Source organism: Echinococcus granulosus (genome assembly GCF_000524195.1).
Source record: "Echinococcus granulosus chromosome Unknown EG_S00040, whole genome shotgun sequence".
Taxonomy (NCBI): domain Eukaryota; kingdom Metazoa; phylum Platyhelminthes; class Cestoda; order Cyclophyllidea; family Taeniidae; genus Echinococcus; species Echinococcus granulosus.
The window spans coordinates 112,493-125,282 of NW_020170420.1; the positions used below are offsets into that span (position 1 = coordinate 112,493).

At 42.9% G+C, this 12,790-nt stretch overlaps 2 protein-coding genes across 2 annotated transcripts; one reads left to right on the forward strand and one right to left on the reverse strand. All coding sequences in view use genetic code 11, as the record gives it.

The window, feature by feature from the left end:
* Positions 1-3,068: 3,068 nt before the first annotated feature.
* EGR_05426 (Dynein light chain 1, cytoplasmic) lies at positions 3,069-3,416 on the reverse strand (the record flags this gene model as incomplete). Its single annotated transcript, XM_024494675.1, has 2 exons — positions 3,069-3,147; positions 3,226-3,416. 2 exons carry the CDS (start codon positions 3,414-3,416, stop codon positions 3,069-3,071), a joined length of 270 nt encoding a protein of 89 aa, XP_024350860.1.
* Positions 3,417-9,607: 6,191 nt separating this feature from the next.
* On the forward strand, positions 9,608-9,977 carry EGR_05427 (Dynein light chain 2, cytoplasmic; the record flags this gene model as incomplete). Its single annotated transcript, XM_024494676.1, has 2 exons — positions 9,608-9,801; positions 9,899-9,977. 2 exons carry the CDS (start codon positions 9,608-9,610, stop codon positions 9,975-9,977), a joined length of 273 nt encoding a protein of 90 aa, XP_024350861.1.
* Between the last annotated feature and the right edge of the window lie 2,813 nt (positions 9,978-12,790).

Consider the following 12,790-nt stretch of genomic DNA (forward strand, 5'->3'; position numbering starts at 1 on the left):
TGGTAAATAGTTTCGACAGAGAGCTCCCCTTCACCTAGTTTGTCGAACCAGCAAAGGCCAAGTAGGTTTCACGATGTAGCATGGGGAAGGATTCGCACCAGTGCTGTTCCCCGGAGAGCTTCATCACCTTCAGTAGCAGTGGTCTGATGAACCAGTAGTTTGCCAAAGCCAGCGCCATTCTTTTCCCAATATAATGATGATTTCCAAGACGACGCAGTGTTTAGCTGTACCCTCACTGAGAAGCTACTGAAATGCATGGTAATGAAACCTTGATGACCGTGTGCTTTCACCACAATGATATTCATCAAATGGCATGATTTGAAAGCTTATTTCGCCTTGTTTTGACCGCGTTTGCTGTAAGTGTTGGTGTTTTTGTTAGCGATAAATCAACGGATTTGACAGTACTCATGCTTATGACAAACAATATTGCTCTGTCGACACGGGTAATGCCTGATGGGGCAGTACATGACAAAGTGACAGGATCTACACATTTAATAGCCACCTCCACTATCTAATGAGTTGTCGTGAAGACTTTACTATCTCGTCAGGAGAGCGGTGCTGTAGACTTCTGGTGGCAGTACTGATTCCATTCTGCCGAATTCAGTTGCAAAGTAAAAGGGGAACCTTCCATGCGGTTACATCCATAGGCTGATCGACGGTGGGCAGACCTCCATGTAGTTTGAGCTGGCATGTTATGGTGTTCTGTACCGCCTACCCATTTCTTCAATCACTTCGTGGATTTCGCCTCAGTGAATATGATAACTGACTGTCTCACTCACTCACTTACCCACCCACCCACTCAGTAATTGTCAGATTGATTTACAGTGAACTTGATGATGAACCAAGACGGCGTGCGGGATGAGGAATGGATGTGAACTCGACTTCAAAGGTAGGGAAGACTGTGGTGAAAGATGTTGAATAAGACGTAGTAGAAGTGACGTTTGTGGAGATTAAAAAAGCCCTTGAAAGGGATTTATCCTCTGAGAAAAAAATTGCGTTCGTGTTTCCGTTGAAAGACCAATTTTTATGATAAATACGTGAGAGGTAATGATGCTGAGCCAACTTACTCACCTTGCCATTGACTGGAAAGTGAAAGATGCAGTCTTAGAAGTTGAGTAACAATGGATGAGAGGTAATCGGCTTCATAGACGGTTAGTGTTTACTCACTACGAAGTTCTTTTTTAGGATCAGACCAGATAAAGTTGTGGGCGACTCCACAGCTGGACACGAGTGGATGGGGTGTAAGAAAAGTCCTCCATGTTAGGGCTAGCAAAATTGCCAAAACTAGTAAATTAATCAAGTCGGTAGAAAGCAGTGTTACATCGAGATAAGATATTGAGACGCAAAAGTGACAGTTGGGAGGTAAAAATGAGGTTGAGACGGCTGTGTCAATGACTCAGTTATTTGTCCCCTTCGATAAAAAATTAAGGTAGAGTAGATTTCGTGTCAAAGCGATGTCTTGTTGGCCTGGCATTGGGTTATGTATTGTGGCGGTTGCTGGGGCAGAAAACAAGATTTTATTATTATTATTATTATTTAATTTTAATAATTCGAAATTCTTACTGCCTGTCTGTTACGTAAACCTAGCCGCAAATAACCTTAAAAAAACCTTACAGGACACCTTTGAGTTTAGAATCGCACCCCACCTCACAAGACTCGCCTCAGGCTTGTGCCTGGCAGCCCTTCTGCATCACACGTAAGGCGGCTGATTTCAAAACCCCCAAGTAGACCGCTTTAACGATCTCTCGGCAGTCTGGCATACATCAGCATAGAGAGGCGGCACCTAACTCAATTCATTTTCTTTCTTCTCAAATAATTCACAAAAATGACAAGAAATTATCCAATTTACTTTCTTTACAATGATTTCCCCAATTGTTGTTTTCGAATTTTGAGAAGGCAATTTCAGTAGGAAAACTACCAGTTAAAGGTAATATGTGATTCCAAGAGCACAAAATTAAGAAAGTTCGCCTGCCACAGCATTGCCACTGTCAAAAGGAGTGTTAGTTTTCTCACTCCCTTATCCTTTATAATGAATTGGGAATTATCACATAACCTGCGAGTGGATGTAAACAACTAAAAATAGTGCTTGTACCTCCCGCAAGATTAATTATTGCAAAAAATAGAAAGGAAAATTGAGAGGTAAACTTATGGTAGTAAAACATGGCTCAAGCGTCAGTGCTCTGCAAATCGGATCGATACCGCTCGGTAGGTGCGACATCTTCACTTGCGCACGCACAGCTAAGTTGCCTGCAATAGCTGTGCCACCTAATGCCACAGAGGCTTCAAAAGTACAGCTAATTCTAGGTTTCTTTTTTGTTACTCCTTGTGTGGAGTGCGCCTAAAGCCTCTCCACAACATAGTAGGGTCTCCGTCGTTGCAGGGATGGTGGAAATGGGCAAAGATAAGGAGGACCTAGAAATGGTGAAGTAAAAACGCATTCTTGCTTTTCAGACCCTTCTTCTATTTCTCTTTCATTTTTTTTCTTTCTTTTTTAATCCCTTAACTTAAATGGATGATAAACCTAATGCAGTCCCTCCTCAAAGTAAACCTACGCTAACAATGGCTCAGTAAAAAACGTGTCATTTGGGCCCAAATTATCATCAATGCAGATATTTTCTTAGAAAGCTGAGCCAATACCCCTAAAAATCAACTAAGATGGGGCTCAGGTGAGACTGGTGCAACCGATGCGATGTGATTTGACTTGACTGTGAGATCCTACGTTCTTCAAAGTAATCGAATCACCTCTGATAACATCTTACCAAACACCTCATCCACAAATGTGCAAATTCCTCGCCCCTAGCCCCCCTTTTTTTCCATCTGCCTAATTCTGGATCAGACTATCACCGAAGCTGCGCAGAAGACACCATTTTCCAGACTTGGAAGGCCGCCTTTTTACCCGAGTATATTAAATTATGGTGCGTCTATGCAAGCATGGGGCTTTACAGAAATGGGTGAAAGAATCGAAAGTCTTCCCATTTTTATGTCTTGTTAGTTTAGGAAGCATGACAGGTACAGAGAGAGAGGAAAAGAAATTTATTTTACAGAAATCCGTCTTCCTCAGAAAGTAACTAGGCGCTCTTGAAAAGAAGGATCTGTTTTCCACCCATCGACAGCGAAATGTGCCTCCTCTTCTGGTAGGCGAATGCACTGAAATAATGAGAGCAAAAACAGGAGTAGGAGATCGCTCAAACTTCAGACACCTCGATAAGCGGCAGTGTAACTCACCTACTGAAGTCGCGACCAACAATACAAGTCCATGAGGGTTCATAGTATTCATCAAAGTGCTTTCTAACCGCAGTGGCCACAGCAATGGGAGAGTCGTCCTCGGCGATGGCTTTGGCACAGGCATTTACAGCCTCCTGTTGCATAGACTCCTTCATGTCGGTTTGAACAACCTTGGCTTTGAGTACGCTCATTGTGGTTGTAAGGACTTCTGGTGTAGTACGCACACATCACCAAACACTTCTTATATAAGGCTCCGTTGAGAAGGTGAGAGTTGACGCCCTAGCCATTGGTCGCAGTGCTTGAGCATGTGTACGACGCATGTACTGAGTCAAGCAATCCACTTCTACTGCCACCACATCTTCTTCGAGTTGAGTGCCAAAGTTCTTTTGGTGAATTGGGCTTTGAATAAGACAACGCGGTGGCATAATTTCCTAAGCCAAAACACACATGTGGGGAATGTGTGAATCCTCTCCCCCTCAGGCAAGAAAAATTGAAGGAGTCGCTTTTCAAAATCTCTTCATCTTTTGAACAATTTTAGGCATTCTCATCAGTCTGCACAACGCCATCTAACAACTCTGTCAATCAGCAGTTACAAAAGATTTTTGAAGTTTTGCGCTTTCTAAGCCTGTAGAGATAAGTGAAACCCCTCTGTCGGTGACGACGCTAAACCCAGGTAAGCACATCATACTCACGTCATGGAGAAAAAGGCGATTAGGGTGCCGCACCCTATACAGGTGTGGTTGTTTGACTCTGTCTCACTCACTTATTGTGTGACTTGTCAAAGACCTCCGCTTTAATAGAAATGATTCAGCTAGGTGGTGGCGGTAGTACAAACCGATCAGTGACAGTGAGTTAGTCAATCAATCCTTGGGTTAACCTGATCCCTGAAAATGTCTTACTGTGGATACACTGATAGTGCTGACAAGAACTGATCGACTGATTAGCTATGTGATTTTGGCACTTGGAGTCAAGCCTATGAAGAATAAAGGCTTGCTGGTTGGAGCCGTACATTGGCAGGCAGGTGTGAGTCCGAGTGAGGGCACGTCACGATGTTTTGTGCCACCTGCCAACCTACCTGCTCCTTCGATCGCTGCGAGAATGTCGTCTGAGTGAATCTGAGGACTCAGTGACCCACCCACAGGTTGCCATCAGTTTTACTCATTCACCCACCCAGCGATTGGTTGATTCACATACAGCGGATCTGACGACGAAGTTAGAAGACTTGCAAGATAAGGAAGAACTTCGAACTCGGCTTCAAAGCTACGAAAGCTTGTGGTGGAGTATGTTGAGTAGGATCTAGTAAAAGTGTCACATGAAGAAAGAGAATGTGGCTCTCTCCGGTGTAAGCAGTGCTAATGCTGAATCAATTCGCCTGCGGTGGGATCAAATGGAAGGGGTAAGGTGTGAAAGCTGACTGCCTGCCTGTCAAACTGACTGATCGGCCAGCCGAATGACTATCTCAGTGCTTTACATTACCCCACACGCATTAAAGGCACTCACCACTACACTGTCTCGGGACTCAGCGTTATTTTTGTACAGCTGAGGTGTCTCGGCACAACTCTGAGGTGCGCCACCATGGCTAGCTGGGACAAGCGTCCAGGTGTAGTTAATAGGCAGGTGCCTCTGATTACTTTGGCAATATGTCCTCATCCACGTTCCTGGATCTCCCCACCCCTCATCTCCCTCTACCCTCTCGATGACACCTCTCCAAGTGACATTTCTTGGCGTCAGGCAACGGCAAAATGACTCGTAAATTAAAGCAGACAAGTGGAAAATAAAAAAAAGCGGGAAATAAAATCACCGGCGATCAAAGATAGATTAACACATTTCCCCTTCAGTTGCAAAACCGGAATGCGTGGCCAACTTGTACCTCATCAAAAGACGAGGCTTGTTAATTAAACTAAATTAAACCCCTTTTCCTCTACATGAACAAGTAAGACTATTCAAAATTTAACCCAATCAATAATGAAGGTCAAGTCGTGTCTGTACTTTTCAGGGCTGATACTATTCTCCCTCATCTGGACGAGGTCAAAGGCCGTGGAAAAAGTACCTTCGTAGGTTCTTCTACTTGCTTTTTCGAATGCCTCTTTGTTCCTCACAACATTTTTTGGACTAATAATCTAGGAGGTGAGAATAAGGAAAAAGGAATTCTCTTGCATAAAGGAGTTACACAACACAACGCTCCCCTGGATTTGATATCCAGGCAAAAGGGGAGATGTTTTTGTTCCCCAACTCCTTTTTTTACCTCTAAATAATTCTAGAACCCCTTTAAAGTCGACAGTGTGTGAACAAACTTGCTAGGAGTTGGGTCCAATCAGAGGGGCCTTTTATCTTACCGCGGCTCATTTAGATGATTTAAACAAAGATTTGGTGCCTTCAGACAGAGGTTCTACGGCTAATCAAGATCAGACAGACTTAATGTCATGATTGGTTACGCTTACATCAACTAAAAGGGCACGGAGTAGAATCTACTAGGTGGGGCGGATGTCACATGCCTCCTAGACTGTCACGGACTCTTTCACCCATTTGTCGACATTTGGGTAGATTAATCGCTGATTGACTTGAGGTGGGGAGTATTGCAGCCACTGGAGGCATTATCGGTTAATCCTAAGGGATCTACTCGTTATTATCCACGCCCCTCAGGCATGCATCACTTCATTCTCACGACACTGGCCATGCTTTATGGGTGTGTGTGTATGTGAGGGCTGAAGACCTGACCTTTCACCCATCGGAAGCCACGAAATTTTAACAGCTGAGAGGTATCTACTGTTTACGACACGGCTGAAAGGGAAGTGGAAAATCACCAGACCTAGTTGCACATCATACCTCAAACCGCCACAAAAACTTACCCGCAGGGATACCTCATTGCCCCTTCCTTAGGATAGGGGTAAGGAAGGGAAAAAGGGGGGAAATACTGTCCCACTGTCATCTTCCATATTGCCCTAACGTTATTATCTTTGAGGTGACTTTTCTCCCTGCCCGACAATCACTTGAATACCGACAAAATCCGACCTACTTATCTGCGCTCTCGAGGAGAAAAGTTCTTTCCTATTCCTCTAGTTTTTCCGGCGTCACGAAACAAATCGCGCGGTTTCATCTTAGTTATTTTACACTCAGTCGTCATTCCGAATAGCCTAGGGGCTTAATGCCATCTCCTTTCTTTTTTGATCATTTATCGGCTTAGTTGTTTAAGGTGCCACTGATTCCACCGTATTCTTTGCAAGGGTACACCTCATCACAACATCATCACATGTTCTCCGAAGGTAAAGCAAGTAAAAACCAAGTCGCGGTGTTGGATGACACGTAGTACTAGGCGGTGTGAGCACCTCAGCTACTGGTGCAAAGGCAATCACTCATTGGTGCCATGTCTTGTGTGGTCACACCCTCGCTGTGTTAAACTGCTTCTTGTGCCTACCCTTCTCTCCAACTCAACAGCAACCATTTTATATCAAAAAGGGACATTTAAAGTAGCCGTGACGGGGTAAATGAATAGATAAGGGACGAGCAAATGGACGAAGGGATGGATAGCTGGATAGGGGGTGGATGAGAGGTGGAGAGGTAAGAGCGCTTCTTACCTCCTCACGATAAGGCTTGATTGAGTAGTCAAAGTCACCAGATGGAGATTAAGCCTCTAGCCTGGTTCAAATTTAGGTTCCTGGGTTGCAGTGAACTGGAGTATCAATGCGACACTGCTAATGGATGTGGCTACATCGGTGACAGCACCTACTGCGTGACCACCTGCACTATGTGTACTTGGTGTGTCACGGAGTTATGGAAGTTCAAACGCATGTGTCGACCCCGGATGGTCTTCTGTTGTGCCTTTGGCAAGTGCCACTTTTTTGGCCTCTGCTCTGACCTTAATATTAGACCCGCTAACCAGTCCGCTACGCGGTCCTGAGGTGTAAATACCACGTCCAACCACTACTCTTCCTTTTCTTCTTCTTTGACTGGGTTTACATTTGGTGGACTCTTTCTACTTTGTATTCCATGGTCTCAAAGAGCCTTCTGGCCTAAAAGATTTGCTTTAAAAGTTATATTTTACTATCCATTTGGTGTATAACATGCAGGAATAATTAGCTATTTGGTGATAAAATCAAGGGATGCGTAGTATGGGTGTGTCGGCTGGAGAGAGAGAGAGAGACGGATTTGGCCTAGGCGGATAGGTGGATACATCGAGAGAAAGAGAGAGAGAGAGAGAAACTAAAGGATGGGCAGAAAGGGAAGGCGAATCAGGTGACTAAAAATAAATGAATGGCATGCAACAATAAAGTCTTGTTATTTGCGTGAACTTTTAAAGTCCACGCGATTGTATCCAGGCCTGCTGGGTAGCCATTAATCCACTCCTCGTCACGTTCTGGTTATATCGCAAATTTCCAGCATATCAAATCGAGGTAAAACAGACCTGAGGTGGTTTGACCTTAGTAGCTCCATCAGATTTAGCTCTTGGAAGCTGGAGAAGGTAGCGTGTGACGGCGCTACGCATCACTCAGAGCCAAGGGGAGGACAACTGTCCGAAACTAGATGCATCAGGTTGAGAAGGTCCCTCTCTTCTTGAGTAGATGAGGAAAGGATAGAGTACAAAGATAAAAGCGAATGACGCAATGTCATCGAGATGCTCATTCACGGTAGATGTGCGGTGGTGGTGTTGAACCAATTTGCTCACAGCGGCAACAACTAGAAGGGGTAAAGCGTAGAAGCCAAACTAATGGCTGTTAATATTATCTTTCGGCATCGGATGATAAGCAATACGCCTGTACCCCTTTTGCTGGTAATCTTGTTTGTCCACTGGTTGCCCGAGTGGCTGACTGTACTCATCAATTTACCTCCTCGAGACTCGGTGTACCCTGGTGCTTTGAAGTAGTAGACGGAATTGTTCTCTACCAATTTCTTGTCAAAAGCTAGTCTCCAACCACAAGAGAGCTTTATCTGCTTCGTCTAACGCATCTCTAAGGCATGCGAGAAAACCTCTTCCTAAGCAACAAATTGGACCATTTGGTTGGAAGTAAACCTCTTACCTTCGAGACAACGCATGGGGACGCTGGAACTCCCAAATCCACAAAACTTACCCTTGGCAAGACCTCATCACGTATTTGGAAAGGCAGTGGGAAAGATACTGCAGCATTCTTCTTTCCTTCTTCTCATTACTTTTTTTAACAATGGAAGGGGAAACAATCAGAGAGAATACGTGTTCAAAGTCTTTGGATGAATGGATGTGGCATGGATCCATGGGTGGATGGGTATGGAATGGATGCAGGAGGGATTGATAAAAAAATTTACTCAGAGAGGGAAGTAAAGCACTCTCATTACTTTATCGCTAGTATTTATACACAAGATGCAGAAAAGCTGAACAGAGAAATATAAACTACGCGATATGAGTAGCCCTCCAACCGACACTGGCTGCCGGAAGCGAGGACTCCTCTCCTGTGGACATATTTTTCCCATTCTCAAAAATTAAAAAGTTGTGTTTTACTTAGCCTAGTTCATAACTTAAAATTCGTGATAAAAATGCCACTTTTTGCTTCTTTCCATAGATTTCAGGACAATTGATAACATACCAGACCATACTACTGAATAAGATAATTCAGTAGGTCATGCTTCGTTTTTCAAAATAATCGGTTTTTTTTAACAACTACCTTCATTCTTTGCCTTACAAATTAAAAAACAGGTTGCTGAAGAGAGTGTTCACAGATAATTAATTTTTTAGAAAAAAGGGAAAAAAATTTACCTTAACTTCATCAGTTTTAATCCTCCCGGGCAATTATTTAGGCGTTGAAGCAATTAAAACAACAACAACAGAGACAACGAGATTATAGTTTTATCCTAACTGCCACCATTTTTTTTAAAATTTGGCTCTAAGTTTTTACGCCATAAATGTCACTTTTTCTCTTTCCCCCACCAAAGCACATGACAGCCCTCCTGCTTATCTGATTTCATCAGACCGGTAATCCAATTTAAAACAACCTCTGCCAAACAGGGTTTCCAGGTTAATATTTTTACCAAATTTGATGTTTAACCAACATTAAACTTGTACAATTAACAGCGGACTTTTAATAAAAAGATAAATAAAATAACATCTCATTTCGCCTTCCTTTGGGGGCAAAAAACCCGCAGTAAATCCATGTTATGACTTAGGAAGGCAATCATTTTAACCAGATCGGTGTCACACTCTCATTCTCTTTGATCGATGGGATGAGCACACACACACACACTTACACTCAATGTGTGTGAGTGGGTAACTCAATTAGACCCTCCGGTAGAGCCAATGGGATGGTGTGTGCTGCCAAGGTAGTGAATTGGGGTATATAAGGAAAGCCGTGCAGTTCGGCACCCCACACAAGACCCAGCAGTAGTGACAATTAACTCACCCCACCGCGTTTACAGCATGAGTTACGTAAAAGCCAAAGTAAATCAGTCGGATATGAAGGAGTCTATGCAACAGGAGGTGGTGGATATCTGTGCACAGATTATGTGCGACCCAGAGATCACCCCAGTTCAAGTGGCCACGGAGGTGCGGAAGTACTTTGATGAACATCACGGAGCCTCGTGGACTTGTATTGTTGGCAGAGATTTCAGCAGGTAGGCAGTTTAAAGCCCACCTTTCTCGCTTTCTCTTTATCTTCCTCATGCTTAATCAGTTTGGTTTTATCCTACTCCCTCCCTTCCTTCCTTTCAGCTCGTTCGCCTACGAGAAAAAGAAACACATCTCGTTGGATATCGGTGGGCAACAGATCCTCCTCTTTAAAAGCGCGTAGATCACCTCCGAGTTTGTATATAACGTATTACCCTTTAAATAAACACGTATGACATACAATGTGTTGTGGTAGCGAGAGGAGTTGAGTAAGCGGGTAATTAGGGCTTTCTAAACGGATAGGCAATCGTCATACACCCTCCTTCAAATCCGATTCGTCTCCTCAAGCTGTTTGAATAGACTCACATAGGACCCGAAAAAGCTTAGGTTTTTTAAAAACCAATTCAAACGCTTTTCTCCCAATCACCATATTTGGATGACGGAACTAGTAGGCAGATCGTGTTTTGCAATATTTAATATTTTAATAATCGACATTACAAACGGAAAAAAGGAGAGTTTGGGAGAACTTCCCTCGCCTTCGCCCAACCTGGCCCTGCCACCGCCGCCGCCCCACGTCCAAAATGCCTGTCGAAAGCGGCCTTAAATTCTATTAAAGTTTTACCAAAAGGACAACCTTTTTGGTAAATTGCCTTAAGGTAAACAGCAAAAAAAGAGTGAAATTGATTACAAAAAAGGTGACAGGGTTGGCGCATTTAAGACTTGGTAATGGCTGGTGGAGGAAATTGCACCCCCTACGCCTACTTTTCCGTGCCTTTTGCACACTCGGTGGTGCCAAATTGTAGTATTGTTGGTGCGTAATGAAGAGGCAGATTTAGGCAGTGCAACGGTTAGGTTTTGAGTGTTGACCTTCATAATTAATTTGGCACCAGCACGCCTCGTCGCCAAGGCGACCACCACCTGACGCGGTGAAATGAATATCAGTGCTGTTGAGTGATCACGCCACAGAGTTTAAGGAGAGATGGGCCTACAACCGCGGCAATAATGGGGTATTTTTATGAATGGGCCCTTTTAAGGCAGTCAGAATTTGGCCTCCACAAATGCGTCATTGAGCGACGCTGCTGTACCAGGGAAGTGGAAAGCAGGCAGCGCTGAACTCTGATTGGAGACATACGAGGCTTCGACCAACAGCGCGCTTGAGGAGTTAGAATTGCAATTCGTTTGCTCAACCATTCAACCAACAGTAGGGCTTATTGCGTCTTCGTGGAAGGCTCGAATCGTCGTGCCGGTGGCAGTAACGAGCAATCTCAATCTACAGAGGAGCATGTCATAATTTCACAAAGTTGGAAATCTTGTGATTTCATCAAGACTCACAAAAGGTCGGTGGTCAAAGTTGTGTCCACCACGTCCGGTGTTTTTCGAAAAGGAAATTGCTAAGCGAAACTGGGCCATGCTTGGGCGATCTGAAATTTCCTCTTCCTGATTAGGGACGCAACACGGGTAAACAATGTCATCTCCAAATCGCTAACGGCAAAATAAAGCTTAAGTCAACTTTCAAGTGGAAATAAAATCAGCAAGACGTGTTAAAAAGGAGTGGACGCAAATAACTAGTCTTACGAAGCTACCTAACGTTGTCGCGATCCTAAGTATATATTCCCAAGAACAGTGGCTAAGGCGTGAAGTGATTTTATTGTAGAGGGGTGTGTGGCAGTGAAAGTCCCTCCGCTTTGTTTAGCTCATAAGAATACGAAACTTTCGATTCGATGCGTTCCATGCTAGTTCTGTCTTCTCACCTGCAAAAAATTTAATGGCTGCAGCTTCACCCTCGTAGGTGGCCTTTAAAGCAGCGACAGCGTTGTAAAAGGACAAAGAGGAACGCCGAAAACAAGGTTTATTGGAGAGAGATGTCCGGTGATTTAGTATTTTTTAAAATAAACACGACTGCACAGGTTGTACAGCCCCCGCGGTTCGCATTGCCCCCTAGTAGAGTGGCCTTCTCCCTTGGCGCCTTCCTGTAGGCATGTTATAAATCATTAATCGTGTTAGTCTAGCTTATCTTGACGCCGAAAAATGACTTTAGATTCGACAATACTTTTAAATATCACAGTTTTGGACACTGCATGACCGACTACATTAGCCCAAACATTCGTTCTTTAGTTAAAACCTGGCTGAAAGTTACCACATTATTTGTAACAAATTATTTTTTAAAAGAATACTCTGTGTGATTCCTAATAAATTATGAGGTTAGGCAAACGTGTTCAAATCCTTTGTTCGTGAGCATTTTTCCATAAAACGCAGTCAGTTTAATAATAAGATGACAGTTTCCTAACGGAATGGTTCAAATTTCTCATACTTTTAAAGCTCTTCTTGGGTTTTGCCTTATTATTATTATTTAGAAATTAACGAAGGAAAGTTTCTATTATAATTCTATCTGGTTTGTTTTAAACCATCAAACGGAGGTTACTTATCGTTTACTAGTCATATTTAAAGAAGGAGGATGGGAACAGTTCTTCTTTGTTTTTTTATATTTAGAGTTGCTTGATTAAAACTGGAAAAATTATATGCGTGATTACCTTATTTGCAATCAAGATGTAGTTCTAAACGAAGTTAAATGCCTTAGTTGGTTAGGGGAGAATAAAATGTATTAATAGACCATTTTACATTTTTTGTGTTTTTTCCAAATAAATGAAGTTTAAAGTTAAAACCTTTGCACTTTTTGTTGTCCTGACTTTTGGTTTTTTAATTAATTTATGAGTTCCAAAATGTGGATTTAAATAGGTAATTTTCACATCAAATGCGAAATAGGTAAAACCTTCTCAGACATGGAGTACTAGTTATCTGTTCCAAAATAATTCCAATAAACACATCTTAAATTGCCTGTTTTTATGTAGAACATAAAATCTAGTATTTAAGGAAATTAACTGTTTTCGTGTAGTTTTCATTTTGGATGTTGAATATCCGCATAATGTTTTTAGAGGTATTTTATAAGTTGGTTTAACCGTCAATGTGAGTTATTAGCTACTCTTAAAGGAAAAATAC